Source organism: Crocodylus porosus, unplaced genomic scaffold (genome assembly GCF_001723895.1).
Source record: "Crocodylus porosus isolate Cpor-Errol unplaced genomic scaffold, CroPor_comp1, whole genome shotgun sequence".
In the NCBI taxonomy this organism is placed as follows: Eukaryota; Metazoa; Chordata; order Crocodylia; family Crocodylidae; genus Crocodylus; species Crocodylus porosus.
The window spans coordinates 2,488,307-2,510,083 of record NW_017728915.1 but is presented as its reverse complement, the minus strand read 5'-3'; the positions used below and the strand labels follow the sequence as shown (position 1 = coordinate 2,510,083).

Genomic DNA, 21,777 nt, shown 5'->3' with positions numbered 1-21,777 from the left:
GAGAGGGGATGGTCCTTAATAAGTGTTTGGAAATCTAGCATATAGTGGGTGCATCTACACATGAAATACAGGAGAAGCCAGAGTAAACTGCTCCTGGATGCAGCATCTACATGTGTGCCTGGGACAGCAGCAATTTGAGCAGGCCCAGGCTGGCAGAGGGTGCAGGGGCTCAGCCCCCAGGCTCCCGGTGGCAGCATCAGGCAGCAAAGTGACACTATTTTTAAGTATTCCTGATCAAGATTAGATGGCACTGCTAAAAAAACCCAAGTCCCATCAACACCATAGCTGTAATGCTGGGGGAGCTGCATCAATAATGAATTACAGCTAAATTTGCCATGCAGAGGTAATAATATAGTATCTACTCCCAAACCATCATCAGTCTAAATATTTCCATAATAATAATATAATTACATACTCCCCAGTACAGTGGTTAGTTTTTCTCCCCACCCTTATTATTATTATTACTATTATTAACAACAACTACTACACCCTTCCTGGGCATATTTCTTGCAAGAATGAATTTCTTCTGTGGTCTATGCCCACCCTGTTTATTGTAATGGAATAAAATTGTGCATGCAATGAGAAAAAAACAAAAGAGTGCCCATGATCCAATGCTCTGTTTACAAAGCCAAAACAAAGGCTAAGTTAAGTACAGCTTTATATCTTGAAGTGTCTAGGGACAGGCAGAAAGAGCTAAAAGAAGGCTGACCCTTAAAAACAAACAAACAAACAAACAAACAAACAAAACCAAAACTGAATTTCCCTGTGTAACAGTCCAGGGTCCTCGGGTTAGCCGTAATCTCCCCTAGCGCCACCTACCATGCCAAGTTGGTCTTAAAGCACCCTCAAAATCACCTGCCACGTCTTTGATGTTCTATAGTTATGTAGGGAGGCTGCCCTTTGTTTCCTTGGCTATGGTTCTGCTGGTTCCCCCTGCGGCTCGATTCTATAATGGGGTTCCGGGCACCCCAGCCTTATGGGCTACGCGTGGCTCCAGCCACCCCTGTACCACGCCCCAAGCCTCACAGATGTACCAGACAATGTTTGGTCAATTTCACTCTCGTGCGCCCCACCGGCACTTCTGGCTTGCCTCGCAACCATGCTCCCTGGCACTCGTCAACAATCTCCGCCCCCTTTCTGGGGTTTCTCGCACCGCCCACACCAGGGCTGGTCCTGCTGCCCGCACCAGGGCTGGGGTCAATGCACCCCAAATGCTGCACCCTCTCTGGCACCAGGGTCTCCATGCTACCGTGGAGCCCCTATGAGGCCTCCTCCAACCCCTAATAGCTTCACCCGGTCCTCCGGTGTAACAACAACAACAAAAGCAACAACACAAGCCAATTGGCTATAACACAAATCTAAGCCTTCTGGCTAAACGTACTCCAAACCACACCACATCTCTCACCCGTGTAACTAGCGGCTTGTACATCCAGGCCTTTTCCCTTTCCTGCATTCAGGGCCAAGGTCTTTTCCTTAGACAAGCAGTACTCCTTCTTCCTGGCTGCCAGCTGAGAGAGAGCACTCTCAGCCTTCAGTCTGTTTTACAGTAGTCAGCCCTGCCCCCTCCGGTCAGCTGACTCACCAGGTGTGGGCCCTTATCCCCTCCTGGTTGCCCCTAGCAACCAACACCTAAACCCATACTGCTCCTTTTCAGGTAGCAGGCACCTTAGTGCCATGCTACACCCTGGTACTTTGTTTTCCTGAACAAGATCATGCAGAACATACAATTCAATTCAACGGTATCCTAATACTGAGCTAAATGCCACCAATTAAATACTTTTTTAGATATCTGTGGGTGAATCTATACATGCAATTAATATGAGGCAATAAACTCCAGTGTAGTTTGAGTGGTAGTAAACTGCTTCTGGGCAGCATGTCCAAATGTGTGCCCAGGACAGCAGTGATTTGGGCCAAGGTGGAGCAGGCCTGGGCTGGCAGGGGGCATGAGGGTGCTGAACCTGCAGGGCTAAATGGCAGGCAGGAGACTGCCCCAGCCCAGTCACCATTTACACATGCACTTCAGTGCAGTAAGCGACTTCACTGTAAGATAAGACTGTCCCTGATAACACTCTTTTATGACAGACTTAATTAATTTACTGTGTCCTAATACAGTGTAGATGGTGACATTTTACTATGAAGCTAATAAGTCTACCCTGCAGTAAAACGCATGTGTAGATGCACCCTGTGAGAACTAAAGATGACTTTTTGTTTTAACAGGCAGACGATATAATCCAAAGCCATCCACAACTAAACTCAGATTTTATATATGTAGGAAATGACATCTTGCACTGAATTTCTGCAACATGTTGAGTGAACTCTAACTTTTACAGAAGTTAAGTGTGAGGCTTTCTGCAACACAAAGTAGCTCAACTGGAAGTAATTAATAACAACTCTTCTCCCACTCTCGGTTATATTGGAGGTAGATCAAAAGCAGTAATCCTTTGGTTTCCTTCCTAGTACTCACTCCCTTCTCTAGGCCCAAACTGTTTTCACTGCAACATGAAAGGGCACAGGCAGAGTAAGAACATCTCTGCACTAAACTACATTAACGTCAAGTGTTACACATGCCTCAAAGCTTTTATAATCACATAAATAAAGTTATAGGTATTGGTCTCAGCTCCATACTTTAAATGCATTTTTAAATAAGCCTTTAATTCGAGATTATTTCAATTTTCCCAGATTCCACACTTACTAAACTACCAAATTCAGGGAACTGTGAAAGTTAAAGACAGATATATTTCAAGTCGTTTCTTAAAAAACATTTCCCCTATTTAAAAAATTTTGGGGGTGAAATTTCTAGAACATTAACATTAGAAACTTCCCACTAGCCCAAGAGCAGGGAAAATTTAGCCTGTTAGCCGGATCCAGACCATCAAGGGATTTTATCTGGCCCATGGTGGGTCACTCGGCCCCACCCAGCCCCGATGCAGGAGGCATCCAGGACCATGGCATGCCCGATGGGGAAGGGGTGATGTGGCAGCTGGACTCAGCTTCCTGGCAGTGACTCTATTTAGTTGCCACTACCAGTCCACACCCACTGCCTAGGGGACTGGATGGAGCAGGCAGGCGGGGTTTCCATGGAGACTGGCCTGGGACCACCACAGCCAGGTTGCACTTGGCCAGGCAGATGGGATGGGGCTGCAGGTGACTGGGGAACAGTGTCTGGGAGTGGGATGGGAGGGCAGCAACCCCCAGGATCAGGATCACAGGGCAGTGATAGTGTGGGACCACAGCCAAGGGCAGTGCTGAGATTCACTCTCTGCACATCCGTGCCTGTGAAACTGGTGCCTGTTCCAGAGACATGAGGGCAGCAGATCGTGACTTTGCCCCAGGTCCTGGCCCTGCACTGTCACTGCCCCACAAGCCCAGACCCACCTGCCTGTCCCACTCCTAGACACCACTCCCTGCCAACATACAGCCCCATCCAATCCACCCAGCCACATGCACCCTGCCTGCGGTGTCCCAGGCCAATTTCCATGGAGATCCTTCCCACCCATCCAATGACCCAGCGGTGCGTGCAGGGCAGATGGCCCAGGGCTGGATAGGATCAATTGCCCCCCATGCCGGACCAGGTCAGCACCGCCCACCCAGCCCACAACAGCTCACTGAACTCAAGTGGCCCTCTGGCCCAAATACTTGCCTACCCCAGCACCAGCAGTATCAACACATAGGACATTGCCTCCATGGAAACCCTGTTCTCTCCCTGTAATACCTACACTTTCCACCCTAGTTACTCCAAGTACTTGACAAGATGGAGTTTCTTACAATGAAGTTACAGTAGCCTTATCTCAGTGGATATTAGCTACACAGCCTGAGGGCCATAATCAAAATGTCAATGCTATTATTACCTGTTTCACTGAAGAGCCTTTCAACAAAAGCCAGCTAATTCCCTTATTTTGTTAACTGCTGTCGAGACATCAGGTGAGGGAAAGTAATTTCATGTCATGCATACCCACATAATTCAGAGCTTCCTCTGTCCACCCCAGTGTGATTACAAGGATGCAGTATCAACTCTCCATTACCTAAAGCCTCAACTGCCTCCTGAATGTGAAAAAAACAGAAGTGCTGTTTATTTCCTAGATGCCAAAAGTCCAAAACATTCAGTATTCCCCAATGCAGTTGTGCATACAGTACAAAACTATGAAAGAATGAAAACCAAATGCCTGTAGGCAACACAGAAAAGGGATTTTGTACTGCTTCTTTTAAGTCATTTCACTAAAAATACTACTTCAGGTATACCCAAGTGTGCCATATCTGAGAGTTCCAAAAGACAGAGGACACAATGCACATATTGGTCCTTCCCTGCTGTAGAATAACATGTATGTTTGCATATAACACTCCTAAATATAACATGCATCTTGTTTTGGGAAGGTGCAACATAGGGAAAAAAAGATTTTTTCCATTAGAACACCAGTAAGTAATTTAATCTAACAAATCATTAAAACACAAAATACCTTACATGGAACAGGTTATAAAATGAAAAAAAGCCTCAGAAACCATGGGCTTCCCATATACCTCACATCCCCATGACAATTGTGGCATGTCTCTACCACAGAAAGCATCCTACTTTAACCAGCACTGAAACACCAGCAGCTGCAAGGGTGTGGGGGAACCTGTCACTGCTCCATTAAACTCTCCCAGCTGCCAGTGACTAGCTCCATTAAGCCCCTAGCTACTAGTGTTAGGCACTCCTTGACAGCAGCAGGAGTAACTCTTTAGAGAAAGAGTAGGAGTGAGAGAGAAATCAAAGGTGAAGCAACTGTCTGGTACCCTGGGCAGAGGGTAAAGAGGAAGGAGGGGGAAAACATGGCATCACATGACCACTGGAGGGGGTTGGGGGTAGTCTTATCCGCTTCAGCAGTGGCTCCCTGCTCTGACCCAGGCTTCTGTGAGCAAGGGGTAATCCAGACAGAGACAGGCTGTGCTCTGACCCAGGCTGCTGTGAGCGCCCCTCTGTGAACTCAGGCTGATGACAGACTCCCAGCAGCAGCCCTGAGGTGTGGGCTCCCCAGGGCGCACTCAGGCTAGTGCCCTGCTCACAGCTCTCCCCCTTGGCTGGCAACTAAACAGCATTCCCATATTTGCTTGCATACCATGCGCAGTCAGATTTTCAGCAGCTTATATTTGGAAAAAAAGGTTTGGATTATATATGAGAAAATATGGTCCTCATGAGTTAGGTTCCCCTTACTTGGGCCTCTCATGGTCCTATATGAAAGGGAGAATGTGGCTGGCAGGAGTGTCAGTACAGCACATGAGGAGGTGCCAAATAATCACATTGCAGCGCCCGTCCACAGTCAACAAGGATGCCTTTATGTCCGTAGTCTGACAGCAGGCAGAAGTGGGAAGGAGTGGGGTGAGTCTTCAAAAGGAACTGTGCTATTCAGAACTACAATCTTTGCCATATAAGACAAACACCTTAAGACTAAGAGGAGAAATACTGTATATAGCTGAGTCGCCTGGAGAGCAGGCATAAGAGACCTAGAAGAATCTCACAAATGTCAAATCAAGCTTATCCACTCACCTTGCCAAGAGGCCATACTCCAAAGCTCCAGCACACAAGACAGCCAAGGGAGTTATAAACAACTGTTTCAGTCAAAATATGAGATGGAAACTACATAGTCCTTTATAATACCTGCAACCTACACAGGTAACACAGTAATGGAGGCTTCAGACTTGTTTTGTATCCCTGTAGCACCTAAAGCCCTCTCACTCCACTCCACTTCTCAACAAGAACAGCATCCCCAGCATGCTTTGTGGCACCTTACATAAAACATTCCTTATTTCTAACCACTCAAAGAGCTTCCAATCTTTGCTTTTTGTTCACAGTCATATAACCAGTGGGACAAGTTGCTGGCTGTATATGGTTTGCTTAGGGCTTTAAGAAAAGAAGTTGTAATTTAGCTTGTCTATGGAATGCCTGAAACTACATCACACTAGCTAAAATCTATGCATATACAAGAAGATAGTGAGCACAGAGCTCAACTAGCACTTCTAGGATCCACTGAAATTTTGCTGCTCTCTCAGTCCAGGACAGACAATATTGTAGGCCAAAGATTCACAGGCCTGACCTACAACTATAGTCTTGCAAATAGGTATTTCCCTCAATGACCACAGGAATGCCTGTATCCACACACACCCCAACAAAAACTCAGTCTATCACCACCTTCCTGAACAACAAGCCTTCAGCTGATAGGTTGCTGTCAATACTATGCAGCACAAATATACTTCAGTAGCCCAACAATTTCTGCAGCTATAAACACCTGAGTTATTGACCATGGTTCACCATGTCTTTTACCAACACATACTCTCATAGTAAGGTCATACAGCACCAGCAAGAGCAGCAAAGGTTACCCCAGCAACAACAGCAGCTGTAGGCAGACAAATATCCATGAAGGGAACAGAAAGAAACCAAGAACAGTTTCAGCTGTGGCTTAAACCAGAGGTGCTAAACTCAAGTGAGTTGGTATGCCATATTCCCTGCTAGTGGCTGGGGGGAGGAGGGGAGCCATGCCACCCACAGGGCTTCTTGTAGGCCAAACAACCTATCTCGGAAGCCAGTCCCTGGGGCTTCTCATTGTTGCCTTCAGACCCACTATGTCGGCTCAGCCAGCACCCAAAGGGTTACCACCACTTGTGCTCACTCCTCTTCCTCCTCTTCTCACTGTCAACTGCTTCTGATTTTAAATCACCAATAGTCATCAAAACCAGAAATTCAGCAGCAGGTAAGGGTGCATAAGGACAAGCAGCAGCAGCATTAGCCCCATGGGTGTTGGGCTGCACCAACACAGCAGTTCCAACACCGCTGCAACAAACCACATGGACTGGATTCATCCACAGGCCATACGTTTGACAGCCCTGCCTCAAACCATCATAATGAACGGAAGTTAACATACAGAGCCTATTGCCACGGCATTTCAGTATCACCTCCATGACCTGAACAGCTGATTGACATAGCAGGTTTTAGCAGAAAAGAAACCACTTACATTCAAAGAGCTCTAAAGTAGGTCATACAGCCTATCTGGTTCCTATTAACAAAATGGAAATATACCTTATGGAAGAAGCTTGGAAGCTTCATAGACGGTAATTCACTTCTCTCATGCCCATCAGCCTGACAAGCTCCTAAGAGGTAAAATTATATTCTCTTTGCACATTATACAATTCCACTGCCTCAACTGCCCTCTCTGAAGCCTTCACTCTGCCCAAGGTTGGAGCCCATGGCAGAACCAGAACAGGATATTCCCAATGGCTTATTTAAACATCTATATATACACCTAAAAATGTATATTTTAAACCACTAGTGACCAACATGTAAGGCCCTCAAGAGAAGTCAAAGCAAAACAGTCACCAGGAGTTGAGAGCCTCCTATCCACGCGACAGGCAACCCCAGCATCTGAAAGATGAGTATAAAGCGAGCACAACTTCCCATGGGGCCTGATAAAGGCAGAAATGCCAGTATAAAAAACCTGCTTTCATAGCAAAATATTAGAGCACAGAAAGGTCCTCATCTGGTAGTTCGCACTGACCTTTGGAAAAAAAACACACATGGGAGAATAGATCAGATGCTTTTAAAATGGACTTTGCAGGGGATATTACAAGGTTCAACCATTCAATCACAAACATAGCCCCGGCTATATATATGGATATTAAATTACTGTGCAACCTCCCCACTTGCATCATATTATTGTATTAATAGCTCCTCTGCCTTTAACGGCAAAACAGCTTGCAGAGACCAGCCAAAACATTCATTCAGGTAAGCTACCCACAGTGTCACATGAGCACAGCATGGAAGCTAAAAAAATCCAACCAACCTGCCCTGTGATGCTAAGCATACAGCCTGAAAGTCCACTGATTTCAACCTCTTATTAACATTCTCACGTGCAGGGACACATCCTGCCACAGTGGGAGGGAGGCAGAGAAACTTCTTTTGCCAACTTATTGGCAAAAAGGCATGGCCATGGCTGTCTTCAGATTCTCAGGTCCTTGAAGTGAAGACCATCCCTTGTATGTGACTAGTGCCTATCATCAGCAAAATAAGAATACAGTGGGGCTTAATTCATAGCCATGAACAATCTGGTTCTTAACCAACTCCAGGCACTACAACTTTTATTAAAAAAAAAGTCTTTTTTATTCTTCAGCACATGACATTTTGTCTCTAAAATGCTTTAAAACAAGGATTTGTGCAAACTCCATGCTGCTGTTTAATTAGCTATTTTCCAGTCTCTCTCACTGGATAGGCACCACACAGTTGCCTTTTGTTAATTTCTTAGGACTAGTACTGCCAGCAATACTCAAAGTTCTTCTAAACCAAGTTACAACATCTCTGCTGAGCAGAATGAGGCTTCTCCCACAAACAAGGAGCAAGGAGACACGTGTAGACACTCCCTTGCCTTTTGCCAGTCATTGCCATCCCTTCAGCTAGCCTTCCCAGGGCACCCTTTGTATGATGGCAGGACAGCTGCAGAGAGGAGCCCCAAGGAACCAGCAGAAGTATATGGATATGTTCACGCCCATGCCCACACTCTGATGGCTGTAATCTGCCACTTCAACGTCTGTTGAGAGATGCACATAACTATAAACAAGGCCTTAATCTGTTCAAAGGCATCACTGGCCTAACAGTTGAAATAAGGAATACCTTCCTCTTAAAGTATTTTCCAAATGCTAAAATAGCCTCAGTCTTTATAAGGTGGGCAAGGTTCACACTCATTTTAAAGACAAAGAAATATAGATGGAAAAACATGTGCATTTATTTCTTGTCAACTGTTTCTTGCTCTGGGCCTAAGGGTTTTGTTTCTATTGCCAGTATTACATTGACACAACAGCCTTTTAACACACATTGCATCAATTTCAACACAAGAACTGATTATTTGAAGTAGTCTAGTGCAGAGCTATCCAGCTTCTAAGCAGCCAGGAGCCACATACACCTGGGCTGCACCAGTGGGGGCCATAACACTGCATGAATTGGACAGTGCAAGCCACAGGTTCCCCTAGCCACATGCGATACAGGTGCCCTAGCCTCACCCTCAACTCTCCCACCACATGCTTCCTTACTACCCTGCACCACACAGGGGCCCCGGGCTGTGCTTTGCTACACCACAGTGTCCTCTAGGTGGGGCAGGAAGACAAGCCTGGAGATCCATGGTGCTGCTGTGCAGCTGGAGCAGCAGGAAAGACAATGGCTGAGTGGGAGCCTGAGAGTTGCCAATTAACCCCTTAGGGGCAGCATGTGCCCTCTGGGCCACCAGGTGGACAGCCCTGGTCTAGTGCTTGGAAAGCTTATGGGCCTCAAAAGCATCAGTACTCCTCCACAAATATAGTAAGTTACCAAACTTCAAAATCCTGCCTTTCTAGACAGTCTGTTTTTACAGCTCTCCCTGCTTCAGCTGAAAGTGGTCTCAAGAATTGTTAGATATGAAGCTTAGTGATATGCTTTGTCATGCTGGGACCCACGCTACTTTCACAGGGTGCAGAGCTTTGGTTTTTAATTCCTCTTGTTTGAGTTAGTCACTGAAATCAGGTCAGACTTCAAGTGAGGAAAGAGATGGTAATCAGAATGGCATCATTTTAAGATCTGAAACTTAGCAACCTGCCAGTGCTACAGGCATGCTTTATACCGACAAAACACAGAATGCCAACCTTCCAAACGTAGACAATGTTTCAGCACCAATGGTTCAGGGGATACAGGACATTCAACTTGTCAGTGGCCCCCCAGTGCCCTTTCTTTTGCTCTGGTTCATAAGTGAGTACAGAATGTCTCAAGGCAGTGTAGCTTTTATTTCCTGGTGTTGTGCTGCTGTATAAACACGATTAGCATTGCTTGGCTTCAAGAAGAATCCAAGTTTAGTTATTCATGGATAACTGTCAAAGAGAGTGACAAAGTAAAGTCCCAAGATAGGGAGAAATGCAGAAAGGCAGGGAAGGGTGAGAATTCATAAGAACAAAGATGAGCGAGAGAGAGACCAAGGGTTGGAGGAACCCTGTTGCTAACACACCAACATTTAGCAAAAAACCCCCGAAGTAAATGTTCAGCAAAGGATTACATTCAGAATTAAGCACAAAATGTCTACTCAGTTCCCAAAAGACTGATTGAACACTGTCAGCACCACAAAACTGTTTTCAGGAAATGGACATCTTTTCTTCTGTTCATATTTCTTTCAGGCCCCCAGCCTCCTACAAATTCCAGAATCATTCGCACCACAGACAGTTCATATAGAAAGCAAAAGGACTGACCTATCTTTTGGTCTAGAACAGGGTGGCCAACTCATAGCATGCATGCCACAAGTAGCACAGGCAGCTGCTTTGTGTGGCATTTAAGCCCTGTGCATGCAATAAAGGGAAATGCCAGATCAGAGGCAAGGCTGCTACTAGAGCTGGTGTCATGTGGCACCATCATGAACCAGTTAAACCTTATCCTTGGCTCTGCAGTCACTGGCATATTTAGGACTTTGGATTCCTGCTTGCCACATAAAACTGTGGGGGGTTGCAGAACAGGGAAGGGTTAACCTAGCTGCAGGCAGTGACATCTCTCATAGCAGTGTCCTGGCCTCATTCTGCTCTATGCCACTGTAGCAAACCTGGCTGCCTCCATTCTGGTGTCCCAAGGACAAACGCTTATCATCAGGTATGCCTCTGGGGAGGGGAGGGGAAAATAAATAAATAAATAAATAAATCAGAGCAGCACTCAAGGATGGGGTGGGGCTTAACTTGTGGCACACCTGCCAAAAATAATTGACCACCAGTAGGCAAAGACGAGTCAAACCTGGCACTTCTCTGGCAGAGGAAGTAGGAGAGCCCATCTGCTGGGAAAGGAATGGATGGTATATATTAATTTGGGAATTACGCATCTAAAGTCAGAAAGATTATAATCAAGATGAGATACGGGGTTGCCTGGATACCATCTAGCTAGATCAGGACACAGTTCAAACCCATACTGACATAAGTGACTCAGCTACTACCTGCCTAAGATGACTACAGCACTCCAATCTCTTCTCTGTTCACTAATTAAAACCACTGGTACCAAGAGCAAAACAGCAGGGACATAATGACTGAGTTCCATCATGCTGAAGCTATATATGGAACTATAGCTATCAAATTAACTAGGTTCTTGCTTTGGGCTTCCACTCTTGGCAGCTAAACTGTTTTCTCAAAAGTCTGGTATTCAACAAAGTTCACGTGAACCATGTCAGTGACATTAAAGGTTCAGAAATAGCCCCAGCACTTTGATTACTGCAAACCTCATTCATTCAGTGCTTATTCGTTTTGGTGGCAGGCCAAATGAGCACATTTTTTTAAAATCCAATTTGTCTTGCAGACTCGCAAAGCATGGTCCTAGTGACACACTAACTTTTCCCCCGTATACTATAGGCAGTTCAAACAGTTTCATCAGCTCAAGAGAGTCCCATGCATTTCCTGATCAACAGTGTCAGAAACAAGTAATTTTGCTAGCATATATGAATCCCGAAGACTGTCAAACAAAAATGCACCTTTATATTAAGGATGCAAAGACAAAAGCCAATGTTTTGAAGAAGGCTTTAAAATAAAAAGACAACATGTTTTTCATTGAAGACTTCGAAAGCTTGCTAGTGAAAATGACAATATTGGTAGTGTAAAAGTTATGTTGTAGCAATGATAGTCCAGAAATAATGCGAGAGTCAAGGACTTCTTGTGTTCCCATTCCACTCCTGGAACACATGAAGTCCACTCCAGCCCCAGCCCCATTCTTGGAACCTCCCAAACCCTCCTCAGCTCTAGTACTAACTCCAGTTCTAACTTTGTTCTTGAAATATCCAAAGCCTGCCCCAACTCCAAGACTAGCTCTGTTCTCAGTCCCTCTGAATCCACGCCCAGCCCAGGCTCCACTCTTGGAGCTTCAAAATCCAGCGCCATCTCTAGCACCAGCTCCTTCTCCAGAGGCCCTCAGGTCTATCCCTGACCACCCTGGTGAGCTACAGAAATTTTCTGTACCCTGCCCACTGTGGCTTTCAAAAGAAAAAGAGATGTTCATATGCCAGAGTGAAAACACAATACTCAGAGTATAGGAAGGACATAGCCTGGCTGACCAGTCCTGGGGTGAGCAGGGGAATATGTATATCCCCCAGTCTCCTCAGGACCCCGCACCAAGCACAACCCAAGAACCCTGGTCCTTGGGCATTGGGAAGCACTTTGAAAGAGGGGGGTAGTGTTAAGAGTCTGCTTGCTGCCCAGATAAGCTCCAACTGGCCCTGATAGTCTGAATGGGACTGATGCTGGTGTTAGGGTGCTTTGCTGTAGCAGCTGCATATAAGCAATAGCCCTTGCAGTACTCGGAGGGTTTGCAACAAAACAGGTTTCCCTCCGTCTCACCCCAGTGCTCCGGATTCCTGTTCCGTGATCTTTGGCTCCGTTTTCTCTGCCTTGTTTCTGCCTGAAATTTTTCCCAGCTTGCATCCCCTGTCTTTTTCCTACCTGCTCCCTCTGCCTTGACCCTTTGGCTCTGGACTCCTGGTTTGCTTCCCCTAACCTCCCATGTCTGGGTTGCACTCATGACAGGATCCCTGCTCTCCCTATCCAAACATAAAAACAATGCAAAAGTGACCATGTAATTAGATAAATACACTCTGCTACCATCACTACTTACTTGGATAGCTTACCTGATTCTCTGAAGAGACAGAGAGACTGTTTTCCTGGTCTATAGTTAGCAATTTGCTGCGTCACTGGCCTAATCCAGGAAGAGGTAGGTACTCTTCTGACAAAAGAATGATGGAGTGGTGTGTTCAGGCACAGGGAATCCTCAATGGGAGGGGAGAAACTAATCCAGCATGAAACTTGGAAAATATCCCACACTCCATGTGTACTCCAGGAATCACAACTGAACCAAAGCCAAGTGTAGCAAGAAGGAAGTCAGGCACAAGGCTGAGGTCAAAAAGGTCTTACAACTGAAAAAGCATAAAGAGAAGAACAGGTTTCTCAGGCCTCCAGCAGAAGCCGATCCACCTCAAACCTTAACTTCAGACCTCACAAATGGCTAGGATCAGAATTTATAATTTTGTATTATTAGAATGCAGCAACTCCCAGACACCTGCCTCAGTATACCTGCCCCAGTAACGTGTGACAAATTTAATGATACATGTATAAATTAATGTTTAGTACTAACCAGTAAAAGAATGGTAGGTATTAATCTCTAATGGCTTGGGTGCTTGTGAATACAGGTTTCCCTCACCAACCATGGGGGTTAGGTTCCTGAAAGTTCCCATGGTTGGCAAAACCATCATTGGTAAAACACAAAGCTTAGGGGAAAAATGGGGTTAGGGACTTGAATATAAGTTCCAGCCTTCAGGGAGCTCGGAGGGAAGGCAGTGAGATGGGTGGCGCCACATGCACGTGACCCCTGGCAGCCTGCAGAGCAGCTCCAGCAGGTAAGAGGGGGAGAGAGGAGGATTGAGGCCCATGTAGGGAGGGAGATGGTCAGGGCTGAGGCTGCTGGCCAGCCGGGCAGTGCTTGGGGCCACAATGAGCAGCTGCAGGGCACCAGCGGAGAGTAGGATGGACCCGCAGGTAGCTCGTCCAAGGGAGGACCAGTTCCCTGCCACTGCACGTACTCCTGGGAGAAAGAGGGGGACCCACACCCCCCAGATCTGTACAAAAGGCAGGCACAGGTTGTGGGCTCCCACCCTGCTTCACTCCCCCGGGACTTCCAGGGGAAGCAACAGTGAGATCCCCACATGGCCCCGCTGTCCCCAGCTGCTCCCGCCAGGTGGCGGATGCCCCGGAGGAGCGAAGCCGGGTGGGAGCCCATGCCCACAACCTGCACCTGCCCCACATACAGATCTGGTCCCCCCTGCCCCACAGGAGTGCACATGGTGGCAGGTAGCAGAGTGGGAGCTGGGGCAGGGGGCTGTGGACCAGGGTCCATAGCCCTGGCAGCTGGGGACCCCCTCTAGCAGGGTTGAAGGAGCAAAACCGTGGATACTTAAAACCATGGTTGGCATGGGAAACCTATACGTACAAAAACTGCAGAAAGAAAGCATAATAAAAGAATTTCCAAAAGTAGAGATAGAGGGAGAAGTCAAATGCAGAGATCTTCAACTGCTATCTGTCCAGCCAACTCCAGATCTCTTTGGTACAACTATGGGAAACATTAGATAAATTACTGACTTTGCTCCCATCTTCCTTTTCTTCTTGATCTGTAATTGCAATGTTGTTCATTTTACTTACAATAAACATGGGTATAACTGCCCTCAGAGTGCTTGCATTTGGGTTCCTGCTACCCCAGCTAATCAACCTCAAGCTCTAGTAGCATTGGGGAGCCTACTCAAATGCCAATGATGCAACTAATTCTTAAAAAGGCTAAGGAGCCATAGCTTAATGTAGCCACATTTAACTGCTTTTCCAAAGGAAGCAAAGGGAGTTATTAGCATGCAAAAGAGCAGCCCTTCTGGTGCTGTTTACCCTGCCATCTTTATATATACTGGCTCTGCTTTCTGGGAAGCCAGACAGCATCAGAGGCAAGAAAATAAAGCTAAGAGGAGAAAGCCAGTAACTTACAAACTAATGAGATACAAGGAAGGAACCATTCAGCACAAGCAGCTGTGAGGAATGTGCAGAGACCAAATAAAGGTCCCTGGTCACAAGCACATCCAGAAATAAGAAGCGTGTCTGCAGTATGACCAGACAATCAAGATGCTCCAGAACCACCAAGACATAAAACTCCTTCTAGAGAGTCTGAATGTTATGTGTTTGGGGCTCTGGCATCTGGAACCCATTGTTACATTGTCAAAGGATGACTGAGAAGGAGAGAGACATTAGACCCACTATGTGCCAAAATGCAATGGAAAGTTGGCAAGCTGCAAAGTAAATCAGGGAGAAGGGGGCAAAGATTACTTAATGCTAGACAGCCAATAAATCTGGCCTTCATATTTCCTCTTTAGCCAGGAAGAAAAACCTGGGGTATAATGTACTTAACCAAGTATGATAATCATTCTTGTACAAGAAAACACTGGGAAGGATCTTAAGCATCCTAAAACTAAGCCAGCAAAGAACTCCCCCACACGCTCCCTGAAAAGTTCCATGCTCTGAAAATCCCTTCAGGCACAGTTTCTGTACTCAGAAGGTAGGTCATCCAGTAGGAAACACAGGCTGTAAGACTTAGTGACAAATCACACTACATAAACCAGGAAATATAAGCAGGAGCACTGACTTCCAATGGTTCTTAAAAGCCAAACATGTTTATAAAAACTACAGGCTGAACAATTACAAACACCAGGCTGACAAAATCATAAGCAATCTATGGACTGGTCATGAACATAAAATAGTCCAATACTTCTGCCCACTCTCCTCAACTGCGTCAGCCCTGGTATGCATCCGGATTCAAGTAATTCTAACTGCTCGGAGCATGCTGTGATGTCACAAGAAGTTCAGACCCAGTAAATCTTTGTGGGGGGCTGGAATCAAATGCAACAAAATATCCATGGTGCAAAGCCAATGAATTCAGATTGTCTCCAGCTGTGAAAGCAAACCAGCCCATTCTACCCCCCCTTATACTTCAGTTCTGAGATACAGAGGACTGATACGCTTGGTGACACTCTACCATGTGTCCAATCACAAACAGACCTCTCGGTAGGTGAACCAACCTGCTGAACTAAGAGACAAGATGGTGCACAATTCTTGGAGAGAGACTTTCCACTCATGACAGAGAATGGGCAGCCTTATGGTACATCTGAAGTACCATGTAAAGCACTTTGGTTCCTTTTCAAGTTTTAATACTTTAACATGAAGTCAGTAGCAGTTGCAGTAATAATGTACCATAGGGCTGCACATTCTCTGTCATGGGCAGAGCTCCTCTCTTGTGAAAGCAAACCAGCCCATTCTACTACCCTTATACTTCTTCTGAGATACAGAGGACTGATACACTTGGTGACACTCTATCATGCACCCAATCACAAATGGACCTCTTGGTAGGTGAACCAACCTGCTGCAAAGAACAGTAGCACCAGGTACCAAAGTGAATCCCATTCATTTTTCTATAGCCAGTAGAAGAGAGGTTATGAGCCAAAGCCTGGAAGGCACAGGGAATAATAAACCAAGAAACATATCTGAATCCCAAAGGCTCTTGCATGGAAAAATAATTCCTGCAAGGCAGTGTTCTTTGGATCTTGCACTTTGTTTTGAAACTTTGACCTGGGAGACAAGCCCACGTTTACCCATGCTCAGACAAAGCAGCCTAGGGAAGCTGAACAAGTGGGCTAAGTGACTTCAGGTCCATGCATACATAGTCCACAAAACCACCTTCAGATAGCAGTGGCATTAAACAGCAGGGCAGCTAAGAAAACAATGTGGTGAGATGCTGCTCTGTTAGTAAAGGCAATATTGTTGGTGTAGCTGTTCACCAAGGTACATAACAAATTTGGAGCTCTTACAGACTCCAGAATCCCCAGTTCAGGGTTTAGGATCAAGAAAAAAGAACTGTTCTGATGAAAAGGGCATTTAGGAAGAGAAGGCTTGCTCCGTTTCCCTGTGGGAATATACCATTGACATAAGATAACCTTTACACAATGGCAGCACTAAAACAGCACAGTCTTTGATCCTACTTCAAAATCACAGAATAAAACCATATTCTAAGAAAGCAAAATTTGACACCACATTATAAAATAACAGCTAGAAATGTGAGCCTCCAGCTATTTTCCTACAACCAGAAAGAGCTGTCAGTGGAGACTGCTGCATGGTGGCTTAGCCTCTACCCAACTTCTTCACCCACAAAATTAAACTGCCTTATGTACTGGCAAATGCCAACATTTCAGTTAAGCCTAGTCAATGAGCCTTGTCAAAATGCCACATGCCATACGCTGAAGTTTAAAGAACAGATTTAGAAAAAAATTATCTACTTCATGCTGAACACTATCACATTTAGGTATCCCCACCACACATTTAGCAAAACTGGTTCTACCAGCACCTAATCAATTCCAGCCTTCCTTTGAAGGCTGATCACATAGCCACTTCAAAACATGTTAAAGTAAGCAACACAGCATCAAGCAATACAAAGCAAGTGAGCAAGATTAAATAGTCTTCTCACAGTTTTCAGGCTAAATGCTGGTTAATACAGCAAGAAACAGTTCTAGGTTCAGAGCGACAAGCTACAAAGTAGAAACTTTGGATCTGATGTAGACAGCTTGGAAACAACTTCAAAAAGCTTTCCTGATGCCCTTTAGAGGACATTACAGATAGAATCCCAGGAGACACAAGTTAACTCCTTCTAATGTTGGAGCACTCCCCTTTCTCTCCACCACCCAACTCTGGTCTTTCACTTTTTAAACAGAAGTCATTAGCATCCCAATATCCCAAGCACTGGCAAATTCAGTAGCAGAGTAAGTCATCTGCCTGATGCAAAGTAACCGACAGACTGAGCCTTAAATCAGTAGGATAAGAAACAAAACATCAAGGATGACACAAATTCTAAAAAAGCAGGTTCTGAGTTAAAGGGGTTGTAGCAGTCTAACTGTTGCCAGATCCTGCAGCATATAATTGAGCAAAAGAAAGTCCCAAAACTAAGAGAAGTTACATGCTGAATAATAAATCACTGAAAACTGTTAGCACAGCATGTGTAAGTAAGTGCTACAGAACCTCCAACACAGGGCCTGTTACTATAATGCCTATGATGAGAAGCCTTTTCTGCGAGTAGTATAGCAGCCATAACACAGAATGTACATGTTTTTATGATTTTATGTCTCAGCCTCAGCACTCCCAAGGCAGCTGTCTAGTTTCTCCCTCTTTCAGCAACAGGAAAAAAAAATTCCAAAATGCTTAGGCTTGATTTTGATTTAGGAACAAGATCACTGCAGATATGCCATTGCATTGTTCTAGTAGGATGGCATTGTATCAGTAAGCCTGGAAATGACAAAAGTTGATTTCTACACTCCTGCAAGTAGGTAGCAAAGCACTTCAGAAGAGCAATCGATGCATTTTCCTTCAACTGTGGAAGCAAGCTCAAGCCCTACTCTGGGCTCAGAAAAAGCACCTCTCCCCCATTTGACCCAGCTGTCAATGGTACCTGGTAACCTGGGCTCAGGAGCCAAAGGCAACCAGACATGATGCCAGCCACATCATTTCTGAGTAATATTGGCTACAGAAACTGGTGTGCCTTAACCGTGTTAGCTCAATGGGGTATCTGGGTCCAGTGGATCTTAGCCTTTGAAATGACAGAGTTGGTAAGGATGGCTCCTTAATTGCCATCACAATCCTTTAAGTTACTGCTATAGGGGATACATATGCAGAAAATGTGCATCTGTTTCCTTATGGCTAACATCTACACAAGCTAGGTCATGAGGATCAGAAGCAATATTATTGGTAGCCTTGCTAAACATACTATTTCTTCCTCTCTTCTCCTGACATCCCTGAAAAAATATAGAACTCCCCTCACTCTCATACACTCTTTAGACTTGTGTCCAGAGCATTACCTTATGTAGGGATCACAATCAAGTAGAAGGCTGGATAGAAGCCAAACTAAGCAGTCAACAATACCACTCAGTGAGCTGCCTATTTGTGGATACTGCAAAGTGACATGGTTCGTATTCTGCTTCTAGCACCAGACAGGATATGCTGCCTTTGTTGTGCTTCAAGCTGCTCTGCATGAGAATGGATTAGAGCAGGGACTTTCAATCTTTTTTGGTTGGTGTACCCCCGGCGGCCAGGCAAGAAGCAGGGAGTCCCCCCAGCAGTCAGTTGACAAGCTGGAGGGAGGGGTCCCTTGCACAGCGGCAAAACAGAAGTGCCAGTGGCTCCTCCAGTGCACTGACACATCCCCCCTGAGACCTTCCAAAGTACTCCCAGGGATACGTGTACCCCTAGTTGAAACCCCTGGATTAGAGAATAAATGCAGTTAGCTGGTAGTATCCTACAGGATATCAAAAGTTAAATCTATTGGAAGAACTCCATTTTTTGTATTTTGTGTCCAACACTAGGATTTCCCAAGCCTGCACAACTGCTGCCTGTCATAAACCAGCACCTGTTCAACTGATGATAGAAAACACCTAGACCCTGCCTACATTTACAAAGGTCTCTTTTTCTCTATTTTAAATGATCCTTTCCCTGGCTATTCACATAAGCAGTTTCTGGACAAGATGGAAGAAGCTAATGTTCCAGAGCTCAATTACTGTTACTTCTTGTCCACCCAGACAGCATGACCATCAAAACATAATATTCACAGCTCCTCCAAATCTGAAAGCACCTTCTTACACTTCATTTCAAAACATCAAGGCTGCCTCAAGCCAGCCTGAAAACCAGGAACCAAATCAAAACATTATAGTCACTCAACCAATTCAAAGATGTCCTAACTTCTCAATTTGGTCTTTCAGAAGACTGACTGGGCTGATGAATAGAGCTAGTGATCTACCTCTTGAGTTGTAGCTTACACAGTAGTTCCTCTCTGTTACTTAATGGCTCCTCTTAATCCCTCAATTCACTAACCCTAACCCTGTCCCCATAACCATTTAAAAAAAAAGCCTCCACACATTTTGATGAAAAAAAAAATCATGAAAATAAATCCTTAGGCTTATAGACAGTCTGTTTTCAGACCTTAGAAATAGAGAATTTTTCCATGCTGTATGAAGTTACTTGTCTTTGTTAGGAAACATGTAGGAAACCAGTCCATCTAATATTCTTCCCTCAGGTCACTCCTCTCCTCCCATTTCCAGCTGCCTGAATACCAAGCAGACATCCCTGAAACAAAGTAAACACCAACGAAATTGAAATTGCCTTCCTGAGCATTACTTATTGCCCACATAGAACTATGTAGGGAGTAGCTACATAAGGGCACCTCATTCCAATACATATTACCGGTGTGCCACCTGTTGACTATGCAGATATAACCCACTAACACATACCTGTCTGTTATAAGCACCAGCTGTCAAATAAACTTCTAACCCATTCAGCAAACAAGACTAAGTACAGAAGATACATGTAACCACTGGTAAAATCAAATAGGAGCAGTGTACTTACCCATCTCTACCTTTACTGACAATCTTCACTTCAAAGTAATAAATGCCACAAGCTGCAGGTATGGGATGTGTGGCCCTGACTGAAGCAGCATCTTTGTGATTTTTTCCATGACCTAGGTAACAATGGAAAAGTGAATATTTAAGGGCTGTGAGGTCTCAAGGCCCTGTGTTCTGAAATTACACTGTGTGAATACAGCAAAGGACTTGAAACAGCAAAAGTAATTCTGCAAGCAGGGAAATAAAAGGGATTCCTCAGTCACTTAAAATATACGATCCTGCACTGCCACCATGTACATGGCCTACAGTACGTGCTTCTGTAGTTTTTCCTTTGTCTCCAATCTTAAGGTTCTGAGACAGAACCACAAGGCTCCCTCCAACAGAGACCTCAGCGCACAAACAGCCAACGAGCAAATGGCTCAAGGTACAAGCGGCACCAGTTTACTGGCTAACAAGAGGAAAGCATCATCAGGTCGCTGTGGATACTGGAGAAAGCAGACCTCCGCATAACGAGGAGGCAACAACTGAAGCTCACAGTGGGGCCCTGAAGCTGGGAACCTGACAATTTCACTAGTTCAAGTGCTGAAGGGGCCCCAACTCCATGCAACCGACCCCAGCCCCTGCAAGCCTGTATTTAGGAGGGGCAAGAGACTAGGTATCAGTCCTTTGGGGAATGAAGACAGGGCCAGGCAGCATGGGGGACCAGCAGGAGCCCAAGCTAATGACACTGCAAAGTGTTATATAAGGCTCCACACCGGGGGAGGGGCAGGGAGCTGGGCTCAGAGCCGTCCGAGCTCTTTCTAGGCCAGGGGAGCTCCTGGGCAAGGTGCTCGCCCCTCGCGCAGCCGGCTGCAAGGCCTGACCCGCAAGGCCCCCCCGCCCCGAAGCTGTCTCCTTTCCCGGGGCGGAGAAGCATCGCCGCGCTCCCTCCGCCGCCCCCCGCATCCGGGGGCAGTCCAGCCCCTGCGGGCAGGGAGCCTGAGGCTGCCGGGCCCCGGCGCGGCCCCCTCTAGCGGTGGGGCGAAGGCTGCCGCTCGGCCGGCCCAGCCCGGCGCCCGGATCCGGGCCGACGCCGCGCCCCAGCGGCCCCCCCGGCTGTCGCAGCCGAGAGCGGCGACAGCAGCAACCCCGGCCGAGCCCCCGGCCCCGGCCCCGGCACCTTTGTAGTGGACGCGCAGGTTGCCCTGCGAGAGGCCGATGTAGTTGTACTTGTCCTTGGGGCTCCAGGAGCGCGGCAGCGGCGTCTCGTCCTGGTTCACGGCCGGATAGAGGCGGCGGAGGCGCTGGCTCAGCTCCTGCTCCTCGGGCGGGCACGGCAGCGCCGCGTCCCCCCCGTGCAAGCTTCCTGCGCCCGGATCCGCCATCTTGGATTCGCTATTGTGTCACCGGGCGGGGAGCGAGGCCCGGCTCCGGCCGCCAGCCAATGGGCCGCGACTCCGGCCACAATGGGGCCGCAGTGCCTGCCGGGAAGCCGAGTCCGGGGCCGCCCCAGACGCGCCGCTCTCCGCACGCTCGGACTGCAGCTCCCGATAGGCTCCGCGCCACAAGCCCCACCCCGGCCCTGCGCCGCGCAGCATGCTGGGAAAGGGAGTTCGCTCTCGGGGCGGCTCGCATGGGCTAGGGGGTCGCCCTGCACTACGAGTCCCAGAATGCCCCGCGAGGCCGTCACTGACTGTGTTTCGCACAGTCCGGCTCTGGGTTCCCCAGTTTGGGCGCGGGGCGATGGGTCCCTGGTCCTCTTCCGCGGGGGCTGTCCCACCCCCTCCGCCAGGACCGCCCTGGGGGCGCTCGCCCCTCTGCAGCGGGACGCGGCTTC

At 46.8% G+C, this 21,777-nt stretch overlaps 1 protein-coding gene across 1 annotated transcript; it reads right to left on the bottom strand.

The window, feature by feature from the left end:
- Nucleotides 1-4,469: 4,469 nt before the first annotated feature.
- Nucleotides 4,470-21,413, bottom strand: LOC109310328 (ran-binding protein 10-like). The gene is made up of 3 exons (XM_019535409.1): nucleotides 21,121-21,413; nucleotides 19,966-20,077; nucleotides 4,470-4,515 (listed from the first exon to the last, which is right to left on the bottom strand). The coding sequence occupies exons 1-3, from the start codon at nucleotides 21,323-21,325 to the stop codon at nucleotides 4,470-4,472; spliced, it is 363 nt and encodes a 120-aa protein (XP_019390954.1). The 5' UTR covers nucleotides 21,326-21,413.
- Between the last annotated feature and the right edge of the window lie 364 nt (nucleotides 21,414-21,777).

Coding starts and splice junctions, on each gene's coding strand:
- LOC109310328 (XM_019535409.1), bottom strand. CDS start 21,325: ATGGCGGATCCGGGCGCAGGAAGCTTGCACGGGGGGGACGCGGCGCTG. Junction 20,078..21,120: donor CCTGCGCGTCCACTACAAAG/GTGCCGGGGCCG, acceptor ATTGTTACCTAG/GTCATGGAAAAAATCACAAA. Junction 4,516..19,965: donor GTCAGTAAAGGTAGAGATGG/GTAAGTACACTG, acceptor TGGGGATGTGAG/GTATATGGGAAGCCCATGGT.